Genomic DNA, 23,794 nt, shown 5'->3' with positions numbered 1-23,794 from the left:
AGGAAGAGGAAGTTATCTCATATTAGAAGTGAGAACTTCGTATCCATCTATCTGTGAAAGAACATGAAAGAACATGCGAAGCTTCTATGGGCGTTCTCGAATAAATCTTTATCTTCTCCGTAGGAGGATAGTGCCGTCAGTGCTCCTGATGCTGTGCACTATAGGCATTACTTAATGTTCTTTGTAGCGTCCCTTCGGTCCCTAGCTGCAACCCCTTTCATTCCTTTTGCTGTGCCTCCCTTCATGTTCTCTTTCTTCCATCTTGCTTTCCATCCTCTCGTAACAATTGTTTTAAAGTGCAGCTGCGAGTCTTTCCTCCTGTTACACCTTTTAAACATTTTTACTGTCAGTTTCCGTTTCAGCGCTGAATTACCTCATAGGTCTCAGCGCTTGGCCATTGGGCAAAACTTTATATTCCATTCTATTAATACTCTAAGAAGGGTAGTGTTCGATTATCAAGAAGGACATCAAGATGATAACGATTTGGGGTATTGTGAGATCTCGTTTCGTATTTCTTCTCTTCACACAACCCTGTGCATTAATTTCTTCACTCTGACTAACGCAGTCTCTGAACTAAAAATTTGTTGACATGGAAGGGAGAAGGATATTGAGGTCCTCAAGTAAAAAAAAAAATGTGTTCCATAAATACCACCGGCCCATCTCTTATCGCCAAGAGGTCTTGTGGTAATTGACCCACTATATAAAGACATAAATCTCTCCTCTGATGGACAAAAGAGGCAATGTAATATTGCTGTGGCGAAAATAGGATACCTTTGCCCCGCCCAAAGGAAGGGAAATCAATTCTAAGAATAATTACTCAGATCCATCTTACCTCTACCCTCTTCTCTACCTACCTGTAGGTGGGGCGTAGATGTAAAATGTTCGTGGAAGCTTTAGCGTAGATTTTCTGTGCCACTTTTAAGAGTTTACGTTGCATTGAATTCGGGATTTTAAGAGTATCTGTTGCATTGAATCATGGAATTTGTTTATGGTACTTGAATGCTGTTATTTTTTAGATATTTGTCGTACTCAATCTCCAAGACGTTCTAGAATTATAATAACATTTAAATTCCAGTATTTGCAAAGCGTTTTTGATATAGTATTTGCAGTGCGTTATAATTGTAATTATTTGAACACATGGAAGAGTTTACCCATTACATGTATAATTTCTTCTAGAGCGTGTACAACATTTACACTCTAGATTCTGAATACAATAATGATTTCATAGTATTGTGGTATTTCAGGACTTGAGTTTGTCATTTTTTTTATTCTCAAGTTTCTTGACCTTTAAATTGTGAAATTAATATCACATTTGAAATCTTAATTGTCAGTTGCATTTTGTATCAAGGATTCGAAGAGCATTTATTGCTAAAAAACAAAAAAGTATAGCATCTTAGTTCCGGACTTTGTACAGGGCTTCAGTTTTGCAATTTCGATGACATCCTGTTCATTGCAGAAGTTATGTGTCATCTTTAATAATTTAGAACATTTTTCACGTTCAAATTTTAAGAAATGTTCGTCACATTTTCATTTTTAATGTCCGAGCCATTTTGAATTCCAACACACGGACGTTCAGGGAGAATTTCAGCGCTCTATATCTGCACATTCTTAGATATATATACATACGCACACACACACGCACGCACGCGCAACACACACACACACACACACACACACACACTCTCTCTCTCTCTCTCTCTCTCTCTCTCTCTCTCTCTCTCTCTCTCTCTCTCTCTCTCTCTCTCTCTCTCTCTCTCTCTCTCTCTCTCTCGTGTGGTCGAGTTTATCTATGGCCCAGAGGTCACAAATCATGCGAGCTCATTTATCCCTGACGTTAAGATCTGATGCAGTGGATGCAGTGAAGGGCAGCGCCTCACAAATCATAGTTATGACCACGCCTTTAGACATACAATTAGAGGGCAAACCATTCTAAACCCTTCACGTTGCTTAAAGGGAGGAGGAGGAAGAGGAGGAGGAGGAGGAGGAGGAGGCGGCGGAGGAGGAGGAGGGTATTAGTGTCAACTCAGGAGGCTGAGATTCATAGAAAGACTTCTGAAAAAATGAGATTTTGGAAAACTGTATATTTTTTCAAGAATCATTTTTTCCACCATTAAAATGTCTAATATCCGAGATGAAAGGATTAATAAAAAAAGGAAACTAAGTCAGGAAAAGCAGTGGAAACAATAGTCACGATACATAAGGAAGATATGGACATAAATGGATAGGAAAAAGTCGCACAAAGATGAATAAAGATTCCACTGCAGAATCGGTTGGCTGAAGTGGTCAGGAAGTAGACATTACTTTTAACCGCCCAAATGCATTAAGTTTACCTCAGACAACCGGAGTTTCTCGGTCAATTGGGAAAGATAAGTGGATGATCAAGGAGGAGGAAGAAGAAGAAGAAGAAGAAGAAGAAGAAGAAGAAGAAGAAGAAAGAGAGAGGGAGAGATAACCAGTTATTCAGTGTAAAGATAATTTTCATCCTCAAACGCAATACTATTAACAGTGACATCTGTGACAGTGTAGGCAGTGATTATAGCAAGTTTAATGAATGGTATTAATGAGAGACAGAAATCGAACGGAATTTAATAATGATTGTTATAATCGTCATCATCATCTCACGAAATTTCTCGGAGAGGACCATTGCTCAATGACTAATCTGTTAAAAGTTGGACAAACGTCTTATGCGTAAACAGCTGAAAAACCGAGAAGGATTTCCGTAGGAAACATTTGCTAGTTATTAAGATCAATGGACTGTATGGATCCGGCATGATAAAACCTTTGAGATTATTATTATTATTATTATTATTATTATTATTATTATTATTATTATTATTATTATTATTATTATTACCACCCATACCATTAAGAGTGACGGCAACCATTTAGTTAATTTTGCGGTCACATCCCATTATGTTAGTGTTGCGAATACAGTATGTGCAACATGCTTCCTGAATGTTAATGAATGTAGGTAGATATAGAAGTGATTCATTGTTTCGACCCGATGTATAATAACTGATACCGCAAGAAATTGGAGTTATATGCTTTGTTCTGCAATAAACTATACATCATTAAAAGGGCCATTTATTAAAGGCATACACGAATATAAAAAAATTATTTGTAACTACTACGTTATTGTTGGCGAAACTTTATTTACAGCAGATTCTAGTCGTTTTAAATTTCTGCTAACTCGACCCTGTCATTTCGACCGACCATTCTCTGTTTTTTTTCTCTCTCTCTCTCTTTCTTGAACAATGGGCAATAAATTAACTGAGCTTTAAAATGACACTATGAACACTGTGCAATAAATTAATTGAGCTTTAAAATGGCACCGAACAGAGTATCATATCAGGAAAACTAACTTGACAGAAAAATTTGAAAAGACTCGTAGTTTTTTTTTTTTTTTTCCATTTACTTCATTTTTGATAGGCAGTATATGACATAAATAGCCTTGAAATAAATATCGAATCTCTCTCTCTCTCTCTCTCTCTCTCTCTCTCTCTCTCTCTCTCTCTCTCTCTCTCTCTCTCTATATATATATATATATATATATATATATATATATATATATGTGTGTGTGTGTGTGTGTGTGTGTGTATGCATATACATACACACAAACATACATGCATATTGTACGTACAAACACACATAAATACATACATACATACATATATATACTGTATATATATTATATGTGTGTATATGCATATATATACAGACAAACATACATGTATACTGTATGTACAAACATACATGAAAACATACATACATATACACGCCTCTACCTCCAATACTTTATTTTCAACAAGAATTTTTTTTGACAGAAAAGTATAGAAATAATTATGTACGGCTAACTGTAACTCGTAATTGTACCATTTATTTTATTCCGGTAAGTTCCGACAACCTAGCTTTAAATGACACCAAAATGAGTATCATACCATTAAAACTGACTCTACTTAGACTAGCCAAAGAGAAATGTCACTGACAACAGTGATAGATGGCGGCAATGCTGTCGAGGATTTAAACACACACACACACAAAAATATATGGGTATGCATATGCATTGCATTTCATGTAGCAGAATTAGGAGGAGGAGGAGGAGGTGCAGCAGCAGCAGCAGCAGCAATAGTAGTAGTAGTAGCAGTAGCAGTACTCTTAATACAGAATGATTTCTAAATGTGACAAAATACGTAGTTCCCACGTCAACTGAAGCCGCAGATGTATTGTACACCAGGTGTCACTAAAGGAGGAAAACATTAACCTGAGCGTGCGAGCGATATACGAAATACAGACTTAATATTATTGCCGGACGTAAAGCATACTCACAAAGTCTCCGGGCTTCCTAGTTAAAGTAAAATCATTAAGGAAGAGATCACTGCTTTTTAGTATTTCCAATTCAGTCAAGGGCCGCTTTCACTTTTTTTTTATTTTTGGAAATTTGCAAGCAGTTTTGAATATTCCTTGAAATTTCTCGAATTATTTTTTCAAGTCTGTTGGCAAGTTATTTTTTATAGATGCTTCGGGAATTGAAAGAAGTTTTTTCAAATCTATTTTGCGATTACATGTAGTTTTTTTTTAAGATCCTTGGGGCCCGTTGAAGGTATTTTCCAAGATGCTTCAAGAATGTTTAAAGCGTTTTTAACAGCCTTTGAGAATGGGGGAATTACTTGTCTTCAAAACTTTTTGGGGAAAATTTATAAAACAAGATTCCTAGCGATTGTGCAGTGTTTTTATTATAGATACGTTGCAGTGGATTGCAGTATTTTTTCTAGATTGTATCCTCCATGGTAGCATTCATTGTTATCATTGCTTGGATGCAATCATCTCAAATGGCTAGTTTATTGTAATTGGTTTTTAACCCAAGTGGGGGTGGGAGCAGGAGATCTTGCTTTGGTTAACTTGAACGCCTAATTGTGTCCAATCAAGAGAGCTCAAGAGGTGCCGTTACAAGGGCAATGTCTTTAAGCAATCGCCCCATCCGAATAACCTGAATTCATGTTTCTAACCTCAAGGAATTCGGTCACTGCAAGAGTGGAAAGGGTTAGTGAACTTTCCTTCTGAAGGGACGAGATGTATGCCTAATAAATAAAGGCAAGTCAGTGCTTTCAAGTGAGTGGTGTGGGCGGTGAGTTTCAAATAATGAGAGTCAGTGGTTTGACGTATGATTATGTCGGACTGATACTCAGCGCGTGATACTCGCACAATATTGTTGGAATCTTCGGCTTAGAGTGCGGTGAAACTTTTGCGAGCTGATGACAAAATAGAGAACAGAATAAGCAGAGAGGGAAGACGAAGACCTTACGATTGAGCTGAAGATCTGAAATGGACACATGATGTAGATCAATCGACAATTCTGTCGACTGCCTTGAAGTAAGTCAAACAAATTGACGCTCAATGTTTTGAAGAAGCCCAATTAAACATTTTGGAACTACCAGCACTGACGCTGCCAACATCTCCCCGTCATGGGACTAATCCAGAAGCGATATTTTACGAAAACAGTCGTGTAATGAGAGATTCTATTGGCTTTTAATGATACACGAGGCGATACAGATAATGGGATTTTCTGAGACTGACCTCTGTTGAGAGGAGGCATAGGGTGGGTTTTTACTTCTCTCCGGACATCGGAATTGTCTGCTAGTTCTGAGTTGGTCCAATAAGATCTCTTATTCCTTCATGTTTACAGTCTACTCCGACATGTTATAATGCCAAATATACATACATACATGTTATCACGAAAGTATTCTCAAGTATTTTTATGAGAATCCTCTCGGATATATTCCAGATTATAATTCCTATCGTGAAGAAGACTAGGCAGAAATAAGATGGCATTGGTGATCAAGTTCCTCTGTTGTTGTTGATATTGAAGCTACTGGTGCTATTGTTGTTGTTACAGTCAATTATGAAGCGTTGAAGCTTAATGTTGTTGTTATTATTATTATTTTTATTGCTGCTGCTGTTGCTGTTGTTATTGCTCTAATTGCTACCGATTTTGAGTCACATTGCAAGGACTTCCTTTCCTCTGATATTTGCATATTTTTTATCCCTTTTAAATTGTTTTTGATGTGTCACTGGAGAACATCCTTTAAGTTGTCCAAAACTTGTTATTCTCACAGTCTACGACTGAACCTACACAGAGAGAGAGAGAGAGAGAGAGAGAGAGAGAGAGAGAGAGAGAGAGAGAGAGAGAGAGAGAGAGAGTAGTCAATCAGTTCTTCTAGGTTGTCCATTCCGTATGCTTCAATAAATGGCTAGGGGACCATGATGAAAGTCTGAAATTACTTTATAAGTTAAAGCAATATATATATATATATATATATATATATATATATATATATATATATATATATATATATATATATATATATATATATATATATACTGTATGTATGTATGTAATGTTTGTGTGTGTGTGTTTGTGTGTATAAAATTATAATCGAATAGGAGTCTCCGTTACTTCCAAAGTTGTTATAAGCAATTCAGTAATGTTAAGCACCTTGACGCTTTATTAACCACTGCTTAACTGTATCTTTATCACTATCTGTTTATCTTTGTACCTCTAGACTTAATTTTAACGGATAAATTTACCTAAAACATTAGCAAATTCTCCTGCTGAAATTCAAACATTTGAATGAAACAGGGTGTGTTATGTTCTTATAATCAAACAGGAGAACAGAAGCCAGAAATGATTCAGCGAATGGAAACCACTTCCTCGTCGTCAGCCGAAGCAAAACCATCCTTTTTCATAAAAGGGAGGCTTGACTTTCTCTCCATTCTCCGATAAATTAGGAGAGAATTGCATCAGTTTTGTGGCGAGAAACAACTAAGCCCCCCCCCTTTTTTTTTTTGACGAGACGACAGAGATAATGCCCTCACCAATTCTTTGCTTAGAGCGGGAAAGACGAATGGGTTTGGGAGATAAGAAGGAAGATAGGAGGCTTATGTATGCAAGAAAGCACACACACACACACACACAGAAATAAGTTGGGAAGGAAGAAGAAAAATAGGAGGCCTGTGTATGCAAGAAAACTGAGAGAGAGAGAGAGAGAGAGAGAGAGAGAGAGAGAGAGAGAGAGAGAGAGAGAGAGAGAAATAAACAAAATAGCCTAGTTGGGAGGGGAGAAAAAAAAAGGAGGCCTGCGTATGCAATAAAGAGCAAAAAACCAGAGAGAGAGAGAGAGAGAGAGAGAGAGGAATTGGGATTGGAGAAGAAAAATAGGATGCCTGTATATGCAAGAAAACCGAAAGGCACAGAGAGAGAGAGAGAGAGAGAGAGAGAGAGAGAGAGAGAGAGAGAGAGGTGTGTGTTCACCATCAAAGAGCCCTTATAGTGGCAACAAGATGAGGCTGTGTTTATGAGAAGGCGAAGGAGGAGGAGGAGGAGGAGGAGGAGGAGGAGGAGGAGGAGGAGGAGGAGGAGGAAGAAGAAGACTTGACCAACCAAACCAACCAGGTAGTATACAGAACCGGCATCTTCCAGCGTGCACTGGGTTACTAACTACAAGGCTAGAATTTGGGCTTCTGCTCAAAGTTATGGCCCTCGGAATTATCAATTTCGGCCCACATCTCTTGCCATATTAGACCTCGAATATTGCGGCAATTATTGGGTGAAGGAAAAAAAAAAGCGAGGGACCTCAAATGCAGTGAGCGAGCGTGTGTAGAGGGAGATGGGATAAGGCCAAAAATTGGCAAACTGCCAATTTAATTTTGTTTTATGCAATAAGGCAGAGCATTTTTTCTTTAATACCGAATAGATTATACAAAAATTCCACTTCGTAGCGTATTACCGTTCTAGTTTTCTGTTAAAGAAAACTGTTGAGACGGTTATTTGTCTGTCCGTCCGCACTTTTTCTGTCCGCCCTCAGATCTCAAAAACTACTGAGGCTAGAGGGCTGCAAATTGGTATGTTGATCATCCACCCTCCAATCATCAAACATAGCAAATTGCAGCCCTTAAGGCTCTGTAGTTTTTATTTTATTTAAGGTTAGCCATGATCGTGCGCCTGGCACCACTGTAGGTGCCAACAACACAGGCTACTACCGGGGCGTGGCTGAAAGTTTCATTGCCATGGCTGAGAATTAATATAGCATTATATGCTGTACAGAAAACTCGATTGCACCGAAGAAACTTCGGCGCATTTTTTGCTTGTTTTATTAGCCTCCATTTTTAAGAAGTGGGAAAACATGAAGACTCTGATGGTTTTAATTCATGTAGGAACTACAATAATGGTCAAGATTATTATTATTTCTATAACTCCATACTATGTGGAGTTATTTGTATAGCTTATTAGTTTTATTTTCGTTTCCCATTTTTCTATTTTTAAACTTCTTTCACGTTAACCTTGAATCATTTTGAAGACGAGAGTTTTTTCGACAATGAAAACACAAAAGGGTCACGGTGGGGGGATGAAAGTTCTAAAGCATCATCTGTGTTGCTGCAACACCCACCATCGCAAGGGAAAAAATCACTGAAACAAACAAATGTATATTCTGGTTAAACACAAACCACAATACAGGTCACTTAATTTTTTGGCAGTACACCTGGTAATGAGCTCTGGTGTGCCTAGGTCATTGGACTTATTATTATTATTATTATTATTATTATTATTATTATTATTATTATTATTATATTATTATTATTATATATTATTATTATTATTATTATTATTATTGTTGTTGTTGTTGTTGTTGTTGTTGTATTGCAAAAGGGTAATATATTCCGTATGTTGAAAAAGGTTGTCTTCTCCTTCTGGTCACTGCCACATTCATGCTGTAACTGCTGAATTGTGGATGAACCCAAGTTCAGAAAATTTCCACATTAGCTGCTTCGTGCACTTATACACGAGGCTCGTCAGCAGCCCATCAGACCTTGCACCATTCACCATATCTAGCACACCCTTACCCGTCCTGTTATCTAACACCTCTGCTACCCCCCCACCACCACCACCACCACCACATCTAAGAAGCACCGTGTAGGTCTTCCTCTCTTCATTCATTCAAGCACGTCACCAACCTTACGTCCTCCATTTTTCTAAGTAACCATACCATCTGAAAGCACTGTAATCTATCCTTTCATCTTTGCTAACCTTTTAAACACTTCTACCTATTTCCACGTTTCTCGCTATTTCAGCTCTTCTTATATACAACAGAAACTAATTTCAATAACTTCATCCTTTTTCCTGTCAGTGTCATTCAGCTTTTACCTTCACTTCTTTAAGGGAGACTTGGCTCAACAAGACCTTCATAGTTTCCCACCTTGTCTTCACATAGACACTCCAAGTCTCTTCCCTGTCTTTTGCACCAACACTGCTCCCCTCTTTCCTTCACCTATTCTGAGACTCCCAGATGCCTCTACAAATCAGACACCTCCATTCTTTCAGGCTTCTTTGCTTCCTCTCCCTCGTTTATGTTTACCCTCGTAACCTTGCTCTTGCTCACATTTACTCTCCACTTCTCCTCTTGCAAGCACTTTCAAACTTGTTCTCTAGTTTCAATAGTTTCTCTTCACTATCTCCGCTCATTGTTTTATGATCTAGAAACATAAGCAGTTCCGCTCACCATTTTGACCCAGTTTTATATCTCCATATACTGTCCTGTCTCTGAGTTTCTCGCGTCCTTCCAGTTATAAAAATATTAAATACCTTTTGGCGACATTACACATTCTTGTCTCAAGCCTATTTCTTAACCATAACAGTCACTTCTCCGCCTGCATATGCTAATACATGTTTTTCATCCATTACAAAGGATTCTAGTATCATGTTTCATGTTATATATATATAATATATATATATATATATATATATATATATATGTGTGTGTGTGTGTGTGTGTGTGTGTGTGTGTGTTTATATTTATATATATATATATATATATATATATATATATATATATATATATATATATATATATGTATATATAAAAAACAGGGCACTCTGATACATTGGTTAGGAATTTGCCTAACCAATGAGAGGTAGGGATTCGATTCCATATAGAACCACAATATTCATAAGGGCATACATATCATTATCTCCCATTTTGCCTCTTTCAAGATAAACAGCGAATTAGGCACCTGCGTATGCTTATGTAAAATTGTAGTGTGTGTGTGTGTATATATATATATATATAAATATATATATATACTTACTGTATGTATATAAATAGAGAGAGAGAGATAGATATACAGTATATATCGAGGTACATTATATGTCTGTATTTATGTATGTATATCTCTGTCTGTGCAGCGTTATGCGAAGGAGTGAAGTGCGGGGAGGACCGCAAGTGCGTGGTGCGCTGTGGGGCACCGAGGTGCGTCTGCAGTCCCCAGTGTCACCTGAAGCACAAAGAACCAGTCTGCGGTTCCGACGGGCGCACCTATTCTTCAGAATGCCACCTTCTGAAGAGAGCCTGCAGGAAGAAGAAGCGGGTTTTGGTGGCACATTACGGACCGTGTCAAAGTAAGGGTTGAGTCTTTTCTCTCTCTCTCTCTCTCTCTCTCTCTCTCTCTCTCTCTCTCTCTCTCTCTCTCTCTCTCTCTCTGTCTATTGTGAGCTTTGTTTTTCTTTTCTTGCTTCTTTTGGACTTACGCTCTTCTTTTCGGATGGTCATGATGGCATGTCATTTATACGTGGCATCTGGAAACATGCGTACGATGATCTTGATCATTAATTATTGCTACTTTATTGACAGTAATTACCAATTCAGTATCATGATTATGTTGAACATAGGGAATCCTGTAAATTTTTAAAACAATCCTCTTACAGTTATATTTCATCTTTTAATTATTCCAACTAAGAAGTAACAGTTGGTTGCAACAACAAATAGTCTCTCTCTCTCTCTCTCTCTCTCTCTCTCTCTCTCTCTCTCTCTCTCTCTCTCTCTCTCTCTCTCTCTCTCTCTCTCAATTTTTAATTATATTTTTGCAACATAAGCCAGTCCAAACTTTCCAAACTTATCATAAAACGGATATGAATGAAATTAACTTTGAAAGCAGTTGATGTACATACTTATGCCAGAAGTATGCAATTATGCAACAGTCATTTAGTTTGCAAACGATGTTTGCAAAGTTAATCCCACGTACACTACTTCGATTCTCTTTTGTTTCCTTTGATGCTTATAACGAGGTATTGTATATTTCATCTAAATGACAGCAGCTCATTTCAAGATATTTCATTGATGTTAAATTGTTCGGAATGAACAGTAAAGAAATAATATTTCCTTAGATACTGATTCTTCAGAAAGAACTAAAATTTAAATCTTATAGGAACTTGAATATTAAGTCTTGAAAAGGAACTAAGTTTTAAGCCTTAAGAAGGAACTGAAATGTGAAGCCTTAAAAAAGGAACTAAAATTTTAAGTCTTGAAAACGAACTAAATTATTATGTTTGAAAAGGGAATTAAAATTTCTGTTCTCAAAAAGAGAAACTAAAATATTAAGACTTATAGAGGAACTTTAATGTTAAATCTTGATAAGGCATTAAAATTTTAAGTCTTGAAAAACTAAAATATTAATGTCTTAAAAAGGAACTAAAATTTCAATTTTCAGAAAGAGGGCCTATACTGTCAAGTCTTAAAATGAACTAAAATATTAAGTCTTAAAGAGGAGCTATAATATAAAGTCTTGAAGTGGAACTAAAATGTAAAATCTTAAAAAGGAACAAAACATTAATTCTTAAAAAGTAACTAAAATTTCAAGTCTTAAAGAGGAACTTAGATTTTAAATCTTGAAAAGGAATTCAAATTTTAAGTCTTAACACGGAACTAAAGATTTCAGTGATCAAAAAGGAACTGAAATATCAAATCTTAAAATGGAACAAAAATATTAAATCCTAAACTGAAAGATTTAGAGCTTCCATGTTGAAGAATAAAAACCCGTAACACACGACGAATACATCAGCATCTCTCTCTCTCTCCTCTATATCTCTCTCTCTCTCTGTCCACCAGCCTGCAGCGGACTGAGATGTCGAGGAGGAAAGCAGTGTGTGCTGGACGAACAGATGACACCCATTTGCATCCGGTGCCCCGTGGCGTGTCCAAAGAAAGACAAGAGGCCCTTGTGCGCCGCCGACGGCCGCACTTACACCTCCCGATGCCAGCTGAAGCAGGCTTCCTGCAGGGCCGGGTCTCTCATCCCAAGGGCTTACATGGGTGCCTGTCGAGGTGGGTCTGGGTCCTGTCCTTTCACTGGTATTATTATTATTATTATTATTATTATTATTATTATTATTGTTGTTGTTGTTGAGTATAGAATGATACCCTTTTCTTGTCTTCAATCGTAATAGGCCTACAGTGTTAGAAATGTATTTTTTATTATTATTATTATTATTATTATTATTATTATTATTATTATTATTATTATTGAGGATAAAATGAGACCCTTGTTCAGTGTGTGAAATCTTATTGTAGTGTTAGAAATTTATTATTATTATTATTATTATTATTATTATTATTATTATTATTATTATTATTATTATTTCAGTAAATTCGAAAAAATCTGTTTTAAAACTATGAATGACAGCAAGTCATTTACTTGTTTGCACCGCTACTCCGTTTTTCGTGCGTTGACTCCCCTTTCTCTGTAATTTACTTTGTTTGGTTTTGCTCTTTTCCCCTCTCAGCTTCGATGTTTACATTTGTATGTGTAATTGTGCAGTTTACTTGCTTTTTTCACGTTTTTATTCATCTATGATTTTTCCCTTTAAATAAAGTTCGTATATTATCTGACACTGGGATTTTCTCCCTCTTTTTCATAATTGATCGAAATCTATTTTCACCGTCTAAGTTTTCTTTGGAGCATTATAGTTAGTCGTAATTTCAAGTTGTTTGTTGTTATCTGTTTTCTTTCTTCATTTTTCCTATACTTACTGACACTTCTTTTCTTATCATTTACTGGAGTTTTTAAAATTTTCCTGAATCTCTCTCTCTCTCTCTCTCTCTCTCTCTCTCTCTCTCTCTCTCTCTCTCTCTCTCTCTCTCTCTCTCTCTCTGGTTTGCGCAGTCTAAGAAATCGAAATTTTACAATGCTGATGTTATTTATCCTTTTCCGTGGCTTTCAGATATTTTTTATCCATAAACGCAGGACCTTATTCTACTGCATTTCACCATTCATAGACGCAGGACCTTATTCTGCTTTATTTCAGCGTTTATAGACACAGGACCTTATTCTACTGTATTTCAGCATTCATAAATGCTGGACCTAATTCTGCTATATTTCAGTATTCATAAACGCAGGACATTATTCTACTATATTTCAGCATTCAAAAACACAGAACCGTATTCTGCTACATTTCAGCGTCCATAAACGCATGACTTTATTCTGCTACATTTCAGCATTCATAGACACAGGACCATATTCTGCTATATTTCATCATTCATAAACGCAACATCTTATTCTGATACATTTCAGCATTCGTAAACCGAGGACCTTATTCTGCTACATTTCAGCATTCATAGACACAGGACCTATTTCTGCTATATATGATCATTCATAAACACAGGACCTTATTCTGCCGCATTTCTGCGTTCATAGGCAGAGGACCTTATTCTGGTATATTTCAGCATTCATAAATGCTGGACCTTATTCTGCTATATTTCAGCATTCATAAACACAGGACCTTATTCTATCCTGTTTCATTTCACAGACTCCCCAACCTGCGACACCGTGAGATGTTGGGGCAACCAGACTTGCCTCACGAGCGTCGAAACAGGCCAACCCCAGTGCACGGAATGCGACGATCACGCGTGCCGCCCCTCAACCAGGCCTGTCTGCGCCTCCGACGGGCGCACCTACCCATCCTGGTGCGCCTTTCGTCACGAGGCCTGCCGCTCCGGGAGAGCGCTAACGCCAGCGCTTCATCAGCATTGCGCTTCGAGTGAGTACAAATAGACTGCGCTTTTTTTTTTTTTATTCCCGACCGAGGAATTTTTATATTAAGACTTTTGTTACATTGAACTATTTCACGAGGTTTTGTAATTATAATCTTGGCCATAATATAAATGCCATATATATATATATATATATATATATATATATATATATATATATATATATATATATAAATGTGTGTGTGCGTTGGTGTAGTGTTTGTGCCCGTGGAACAAAATACTTTGAAGTGTTTCTCATTTCATTAATTTGTTAAGTGGAAAGTGAAAATCATACCTGTAATTAAACCTGTAAGATTGCGTTATTTGGCAATTTGATATGCTTTTGCGAGAAACGTATTTCTCTCTCTCTCTCTCTCTCTCTCTCTCTCTCTCTCTCTCTCTCTCTCTCTCTTTAATTTGTACGCCGCCCTGTGGTCAGCGTGACACCAGTAAAAGTAATTCTCTCTCTCTCTCTCTCTCTCTCTCTCTCTGACGTCCGCACATTTCCCTGGAGTCATAAACGATAATTGTCATTAAGATAATAATCGATTCTGGTCCTGATTAATGACGTACGTAATTGTCTTGTGCGTGCGGGCGTGAAAATTTGCATACTGTAGAATTAATTCCTTATAAATTAACGTATAATTGCTGAAGATATTGATATTGACTGCTCACATTTGAGTTTTACTTCTAACACTATTCTTGTAGTTTAGTATTATAACAAAAAAGTTCAAAACGAATCATGTAGATAGAATGTAATTACAAAGCCTCTGACGTGAAGGGGAAAGTTTAAGGGCTTCAAAAAAAGTCGAAAAGAATCACGAAAGTTAATGAGATTCATAGAATTCCAAGGGAGAATCACAGGATAGAGTCAAAGTCCGAGAAGAGAATTGCCATTGTGAGAATAGAATCACAGAGAAGAATTACAGAACCAGAAAGGGAAATAACAGAATTTCGATAAAGAATCAAATAGTGATAGATACCGAACGTAAAGTGAAGTCGATTAAAGACAAGAGACTGACAAGAAACGAAAATAAAATAACGGAAATGATAAGAAAGCGCGATCGATAATCATAAGAGAATCATTGATTCTCGAAAGGGAATCGGTGGAGATCAAGAGAAGAATTGTTAAGTCAAAAAAAGTGTCAAATAGATTTAAAAGAGAATCGTAAAAACTCAAAAGAGAATAAGTTTAAATTGAAAGAAGAACGACAGAAGAGAATCTGTGTCAAGGATAATCGTTAAATACCACTTAAGCAACAAAGAGAAGAGAGAGAGAGAGAGAGAGAGAGAGAGAGAGAGAGAGAGAGAGAGAGAGAGAGAGAGAGAGAGAGAGAGAATCACTCAAGTGAACTGAAAAATCACAGAAGTTCAAGAGAGCGTCAAGGACAGGCCAGAGAGAATCACAACAAGAGAACAAGGGATTCACAGACACTCAAAAGAGAATCGGATGTGTTAAATGCTTAATTAGGATCCGTTACTGGAAATTTGGAACCAACGATAGAAAATAAAAGCTGCTGGTGCCTTCTTGTTTTATTCATTTATTTCGTATTCTTCTTCTTCTCCTTAACATAATTGCATTTACTGTTTATTTTCCTGTGACTGTATCTCTCCTTCATCACCTTTTTTTCGTCATCTACATTGGAACCCTTTTTTCCTTATGAGAGAGAGAGAGAGAGAGAGAGAGAGAGAGAGAGAGAGAGAGAGAGAGAGAGATGTCGCTATAATCTCCAGGAATGCAATTACTGCCCATAAGAATCGACATATCTTAAGTGCATTAAAGTTGAGTGGCCTCTGTGGTTCATTTGATACCTCTTGTATGTTCTTTTATTACCTCCGTTGGTATGTCCAAGATGTACTCCTCTCAGCCCACCAGATACTCCCTGAGGAGGAGGTGTGGGAAGGGGGTGTTGGGAATGGAGGGACGAGGGGACCCCCCTGCGGTAGGGGTAGGCGAGAGACATTTGAGCTTTCATTCATTGCAGTATTGCAATGTTTTTTCGTGGGTAAAAAGGAGCAACCACTTAATAGCGGTGTTTTTTTATGTTCATTTTGTATCTTTTGTGTTTTTCGTCGTTTTTGTTTCTCGTCATTTTGATTCTTTTTTTTTTTTTTTTTGTAATTCTTGATTTGTTCCTCTCATAGCCTTCTTTAATGCTACGTTCGTGTCGTCTTTATAATCTTAGATATAACATTGGTATTTTTGCATCACGAAGTACTGTTTCACCTCCGAAGGTTTTTGTTTCGCTAAGCAAAGATCTCTCTCTCTCTCTCTCTCTCTCTCTCTCTCTCTCTCTCTCTCTCTCTCTCTCTCTCTCTCTCTCTCTCTCTCAGGAAAGAGTTATGAGATCTATGATGAACTGTGGATATGGTCACTGAATAGGTCAGGTGTGGTCAAGCAAGTGGTTACCTCTATTCAGATTTCTATTTCACTGATTGGGTCTATAAACATTCTAGCTTCTGATTAAACATGAAGTTCATGAGCACTATTGCAGCTTTTCCACCATCTTACTTTTTTCACACTGGCCTTAATGATACTTTGGTTTGAATCATTTGTTTCCCGTGACTCGAAATTCCTTTGTCAAGCGCTTTCGTTATTTGCACGTGCAGTAAGCTCCTAGTGACGCGTGGCTTGACGCGGGACCCGCTTTGTTTTGGTTGTTTGCGAGGAAACAATGCCTGTCGAAATGGTTAAAAGATCACTTTTAGATGAAATCACTTTGAAGGTTGAGAATTCACAGATAAGATATTTTTGAAATTTATGAGCCAACATCCATCACGAGGGTTGATTAACAAAACCATTGCTGAGTTCTCTTTTATCATAAAATCTAGATGAGAAAAGAGAAATAAATCGACATGATTGTGGAAAAAGGTAACTCAGACCAAATACAGAGACAACGATAATCTCAACCTTGAAGAAAGAACTTACACAAAGGTTGGTAAATCGTGTTAGTAGAATGGAAGATACAATGAAGGATAAAGATTAAGATGTCAAGGAACTGAGAAAGTAGTTGAGTAAAGTAGAAACAACAGCCTGTCATCTACAACGACCGACATAGTCCCTGCAGGTGATAAAACACCGAACAGAACAGGGGAAAATTCGGTCCCAAAAGATGTTCTAAAACGATGACTTGGAACCGAACAACGTACTTCCCTCTTCTCAGGATACTCTGTTGTTGGGAGATGAAAATTTGGGAAGTCTCAACGAAGGACCTCAGTGAAGGACACAGCATGAGTTCAATTAACGGAGCGTAGATCGATCTGAGGAGATATTGGATATCAGGTAAGCTAGTGGATGATATATGAAGGAATCCAAAATGTTTTGACTTATATCTCACCAAATATGATCTTGCACCGCTTATATGCTTGGGTGTTAACTATAAAGATAAAACGAACATACAGCCACTTACGAACTATTTTTGTTGAGGAGTATGAATCCAAATGCAGATCATAACAAAAAGAGTGTAAATGGAGCTCTGATAATAACATAATCACATTAAGAGAAACCTTACCTTCGGGCTAGGCACATGAAAGGATAGCAGGAAATGTAAAGAGTTTTTGAATAGAAATTGTGTAGTCAGGCTTCATGAAACTATAACCAAGCAAAACCCTGACATTATAGGCTGCTCCTATCATGCCGAAATCCCAAGGAAAGATAATATTCTCGACACGTCCTCCAGAAATCTGCTAAAAAGCCCAGGTACAGCAAGAGTGAACGAGACAGAGGCACTGGACCTGGAAGCGGTCCTCCTCCCTACTCAACCCCTTTGTACTGGTTAAAGTCTGGTTAAATTTCCGGGATTTAACCATAATTGAAATCGTGATCGGTACTGATAGCCATAGGCATCGGGGAATGAGATGAAGTAGCCGTTACCTCCCTCAGTATCTGAGATAGGATCATAACAGCTATTCGAGGGGCAATGATAGGAAAGTAGGATGCTGTAACTGTGGTGAATGCAATCGCCAGCAATCTTTATGTAGATATAGAAGGGGAGTCTAAGGTGAGAAATGTTGCAATTAAGGTCTTAAAAGACGGCTATGTTGTCTTTATCAGAATAATTAGGAGGGAATGGGCAAAAAGGACACGGCCTCTGGGAGATTGCCCATACGTAAAAAAGCAACGAAGCAACAACATTAATGCGCTGTACATTCCTGCTCCTTAGGATGAAATAGAAATGCTAATAATTTCTAGAAGAACGTGATGTTCTTTGCGTAAGTGAGACATGGTTGCTACCAAATTTGAAAAGGAATTTCATACACACACAACTGACAAAGAATTTAGGAAGGTCCTGGGTACAGGGAGTGGGGAGGGGGATTGAGTTGTATGTGAAGAGTGACCTCAGTGCATCCGAAGAAGCTGTAGATACTCAGCCAGTAGTAGAACAGAAGACATGGTACCTCTCTGCGACCTTTCCAGGCCTTTTGACAGTGTTGAGTATTGTAAAACTATTCTGTAAAATGTCAGCTGTGAATACTGGCAAAGTGTGAGTATGTAAATGAACTCAGTCTGTTAATGTGAGAACTGTTTTTTTTTTTTTTCTAGATAAACTACCCAAGTCGCACGGCGTCTTTCTGGGCTGCATACTTGGGCCAATACTTTTCCTCATTTTTTAAATATTCTCATGATAATAATAAAGATTTGCGTTTTACTTCAGTATGCTGATGATTCCCTATTCATGTTCGTTGGAGAAATAGATAATTTAGTGGAACTGGCAACACGTGATGACGTAACTCAGATTATTAGTTAATGCTGTAAAAACGGATGATGTGTGGGCACACGACAATATATTTCTCAAATCACAAAGGGTAGAATAGTCTATATCCCTTTGGGTGTAAGTTATTGCCAAGGAGCACTGAATTAGAATTTAAACGGTATTTGTGAATACAGTGAAAGTCACGCGTGTATAATTAACGAAAATTCATAATTAGCCGGTTGTTACAAGCTGACCGATAAGCTCTCATGGAGGAGATGGCTTGATATCGAAGTGCTGAACCTGAATTCGACAGGAATATGTACAACAGAGTCGATGCCAACTTATATCTCTCACTTGATAGTCGGGTGGTCAAAATCAGTTGTAATTCACTTGGGTGCAAGTTATTCCTAAGGTATAATGAATTCTATATTCAACGATACTTCGGGCTTCGTATTTGTAAATATAACATAAGTCACCTGGGTATAAGTGGCAAAAATTCACACATACACATATGTATATATGGATATATATGTGTGTGTGCGTATGTATAAATATATATGTGTGTGTATGTATGTACATATATATATATATATATATATATATATATATATATATATATATATATATATATATATATATATATGTATGTGTGTGTATATGTATGTGTGTGTATTGTATATATTACTTTTAAAAACCGGACAAATTATGTATCTCTATATGATATATGAAATAGACTTATGCAGAATAGAATTATTTTCGATAGTTCATTATGTATAATAATTGTATGTCAAACTTAATTTTAACAATACCATACTGAACACTGCTTATAATGTTAACATAGCAGCTCTCTCTCTCTCTCTCTCTCTCTCTCTCTCTCTCTCTCTCTCTCTCTCTCTCTCTCTCTGTGTCCAGACGATGACGTGGTATCTTTTGAATGGAATTTCACCACATCCTGGTGCGTTTCACCTTTTTCCCCAAAAAATTTTTTTGCTCTCCGTCTGTGCGTCTCTGTGTGTCTGTGTCTGTCTGTCGTATCATCGCTCAGCATCACTTTGTGGCCGAAAATTGTTCCCCACGGAACTGAACTCTCACTCGGGGCGGTAATCGAGCTTTGTGATATGCCGAAAACGACCTTGCCCAAGATATTTTTCCCGACGATCCTGTCGGCGGGCGACAATGTGGGAACATCAAGATTTCGGACGATAAAGGCCTCATTCCACGTCGCAGAGTAATGGCCCGTCATTGAGGGCGAGGTGGAGAAGAATTTGCCATGACTCCGAAGTCTTGCGAGAAGCCTTTTTTTTTTCGTACCCGATGCTAAATTCACGATTCATTCTATTTATTACATTTTTATTTAGAGTTTTTATTGGCAATGTGTAATGTAGGCATTATTCTAGACCATATAATTTAACCCTCGTAAGGGGTAATGCCGTCAGTACACCTCGTGCAGTGCACTGTAGGCATTACTTTAGGTTCGTTGCAGCATTCCTTCGGCCCCTAGCCGCAACAAATTTCATTCCTTTTACTGTACCTCCGTTCATACTATCTTTCTACCATCTGTCTTTCCACCCTCTCCTAACAATTGATTCATAGCGCAACTGCAAGGTTTTCCTCCTGTTACGCCTTTCAGACCTTTTTACTGTTTCAGCGCTGAACGATCTCATATGTCCTAGCGCTTGACCTTGTCGTAAATCCTATACTTTATTCTATTCTATAAATGTATGCATGTTTGTTTATTACTAAATTCTTCACTTGACCTTCAACTGGTCTGGTGATTTTTTTTTTTTTTTTTTTTTGTGAATTAACGAGGTTGTAATTTAAATGAGTATATGACGTCACAGCATTGGAATAAGGAGACGCTTTTATCTTCATCATCTTTTGGAAACGACAAAAGAAAGAACCTTGTAAAAGAATAAACAAGGGAACTTCTGCTGTGCCTCTAAATCGCCATATTAACCAGACAACGCTTACGCTACAAATATGTATAAATGCAATTATAAGTTTAGATCGACATTGATCGTAGGAATTCATAGAATATTTTATGCCATTAATTTTCCGTTTATGTTTCTTTTTATTGATATGAACTGTCATTTGATACTTGTTTGTCTCCCATAATTATCGTGTCCGAGTCTCGTAATGTATGCAAATGAGAAGGCATTTGGAGTATGTCGTTTCTCAAAGGTTATCTTTGCAATCGTCGGACATTCCTGACTGAATATATCACATCGTAAGGTCTTACTTAAATATTTCCGTAAGACCAACTCTCTCTCTCTCTCTCTCTCTCTCTCTCTCTCTCTCTCTCTCTCTCTCTCTCTCTCTCTCTCTCTCTCTCTCTCTGGACGAACCCTGCGACACTAGCCTGAATTACCGGGAAATAAAGCTGAGCAAAAACCTGATCCACGCATCGTGAAGACTTTTTTGTGAAAGAGAGAGAAAAGAAGTGTAAAAGTTCGAAAAGAAGTTTAGGTTTTTTTAAGACACTCGTTCTTATGTTATTATCACCTATAAGTTTTCCTCTTTTTACGTAGTGATAAACGGCGCTATTTAAAAAAAAGCGGTTATTGGTGGTATTATTATCTTTGCTCTCTCTCTCTCTCTCTCTCTCTCTCTCTCTCTCTCTCTCTCTCTCTCTCTCTCTCTCTCTCTCTCTCTCTGTTTTCTTGCATACACAGGCCTCCCATTTTTCTCCTCCCTTCCTCTCTCTCTCTCTCTCTCTCTCTCTCTCTCTCTCTCTCTCTCTCTCTCTCTCTCTCTCTCTCAACACCGTGCAATCCTTTAAATTTATTCCTTTCGGATCTTTGTAGCTGTCAATGGACTACAAGACAGACGTCGAAAGAGCATAAATTCGCAAAATTGGTTAGAATTCTGCCGTCAATGAAAATAACGAATATGAAAAAAGGAGTATCATCGGGAATATGTAGTCCGTACGATGATGCCCTTTTAAGAGGCGCATCCAATGAGAACGTGGGTAGGTGTGGTGCGCACTTCGTTCTTGTGATATTTCCGCCAGCTGGGCTGGGATATCTTTGATTCGGCTTGAGGCGCTGCGTAGCTTCGTCGAACGTCAGGTATATGTCCCTTGACCTATAATCTATAGTTGTTTGTTTGTTATTCATATATATATATATATATATATATATATATATATATATATATGTGTGTGTGTGTGTGTGTGTGTGTGTGTGTATGTGTATGTATGAATATATATGATTATAATCACTTGTAACACGTGATTCGTTTATCACATATTACTGCAGATAAAAAAATTAGAGACAGGGTGTAGGTCCTGACCGGTTTCGACTTTATTTCAAGTCATTGGCGAAGGACTAATATATAGTGTCAGGAATCATAGTATATATATATATATATATATATATATATATATATATATATATATATATATATATATATATATATATATATATATATATATAGATGAACTTTTATGTATCCTTGTCACAAACAAATCCACTCGACTTCCGTAATGGTTCGTGTTAGAATTTGTTTTAATTAGGCAAATTTCAAACCCGTTCGTTGAAATGGCACGTGATTTCACTCATTATATCATATATTTTTTGTATTTCATAATTCGGGGAAGTTGCCGAATTCCAGAAGAGTTTGGAGAAAGATCAAAGTTGACATTTTTAAAAATTAATCGTTAAATTAGTTGTAAATAAAATGTTCTTGGCAAATGTGAACGAAAGAAGGGATGTATGGAAGATATGGTGTAAAAGATTTGTATACTGAGATGGTCTGGCCGTGTGAAGAGAACTGGTGATGACAAATCGTGGATATGAGTGGCAATGGTGTTTTGGGAAGAAGAAAACAAGAAGCAGCTCCCACATATTGCCATACTAGCGGAGTGGCTAAGGATTTATAACCAAATAACATCAGTATTTAAAAGGTATTCATTGAGGGGAATGGTTTACATGTAAAAGGGTCAAACTCCTGCTGATGAAGTTATGAAGCCAACTTATGACTCTCTCTCTCTCTCTCTCTCTCTCTCTCTCTCTCTCTCTCTCTCTCTCTCTCTCTCTCTCTCTCTCTCAGCTGAATATGAAACTTTTCTTGCACAAGGAGATTTCTTGAAAACCTATGAAAACTGAAACATAAGTTTGTAGGCGCTACCCACAAGCGCTTGTTTGAGCAGGGAAAAATATTTTGACGTCGTTTCTCCCTTTGAGTTAAAAAGCCCTTTACTTCAATCATTCATTCATTCGTGTACATTCATCCGCCAACCCAGCCTACAGTAGAAAGAAGAAGAAGAAATTCATACTTAAGCAACTCTTGTAAAACGCTGTTGTGAAGCTAAATATGTAAGTCTTGTCTACCTGTTGTGATTGCCGAAGTTCAAAACCGGTTTCCTTCTCTTATTTTTATCGTTTCATTTTTTCTCACCACCAAAAAAATTTTTGAACGAATCATCGTCCTCTGCATGGGTACGAATGCTTGTAAATCATATTCCCCCAGGTGCGCATGATATTAGGTTCCGTCCATTTTTCAAGCATTATTCTCGATCATTTTAACGAAGTGATTGGAGGTCATCTTATCCTATGAAAAACTATGGCGAGCGGCATTGCACCTAGATGATTGTGGTGATTTAGCTTGTAATATAGGCTAGTTTCAGGAATAGATATCGGCTTTAAAATCCGTAATAAGAAACATGTGATCAAGCTAATGAACATAATTACAATGGAAGGTCTCTGATAACTCCCAGTTATTTGCCGTGATTTGTTTTCGAGGACTGAGGCGACCCCCAATAGCCGTAGAAATCTATTGCCAAGCAAACGTTAATCTAGGTCAACCTTTTTAGCAACCTTTCCCAGAAGTAAGAAACTTGACTTGTTCGTCCCCTGGAAATTTTAGGGTGTGGTCCATCCCAGAAATCAATATTTGGACGTTGGTAACAGACCTGGGGAATTTGGTGTTCGCGGCGGTGAGTCACAAAGGTGGCCCGAGAAGCCACAGGGAGAGGTGGGTGGCTGAGTGGGCATCGGAGTCAAATCGGGGTCAAATGAATATCTCTTGGATACATTTCTGAGACGTGCAGGTATCTCTGTGTACCATAGCAGTGAATTTACTCAAGTAAGTTGATGCGAATACAGCTAAATGAAATAGAATATATCAACTACAAGGAGCGTATTAGTATTGAGAGGCCGAATTGTGTAGAATGAGAGTGAACTTAGGAAGTATTAAAGGAGTGATCACTCTTAAAGCTAAGGATAACGTGAAGGACGGAGGAGC

At 37.6% G+C, this 23,794-nt stretch overlaps 1 protein-coding gene across 9 annotated transcripts in view; it reads left to right on the top strand.

The window, feature by feature from the left end:
• The window catches only part of LOC136839550 (follistatin), a 323,829-nt gene that overhangs the window by 215,037 nt on the left and 84,998 nt on the right, over positions 1-23,794 (top strand). For all 9 annotated transcript variants that reach the window (XM_067105784.1, XM_067105788.1, XM_067105783.1 and 6 more), the window contains 3 exons: positions 10,238-10,450; positions 11,937-12,152; positions 13,634-13,864. In XM_067105784.1, the coding sequence (XP_066961885.1) occupies positions 10,238-10,450; positions 11,937-12,152; positions 13,634-13,864 (660 nt within the window). The remainder of the gene's footprint in view (positions 1-10,237; positions 10,451-11,936; positions 12,153-13,633; positions 13,865-23,794) is intronic.

The sequence above is a fragment of the Macrobrachium rosenbergii genome, chromosome 6 (genome assembly GCF_040412425.1).
Source record: "Macrobrachium rosenbergii isolate ZJJX-2024 chromosome 6, ASM4041242v1, whole genome shotgun sequence".
Classification (NCBI taxonomy): Eukaryota; Metazoa; Arthropoda; class Malacostraca; order Decapoda; family Palaemonidae; genus Macrobrachium; species Macrobrachium rosenbergii.
This window is presented reverse-complemented; position numbering and strand designations above follow the sequence as displayed.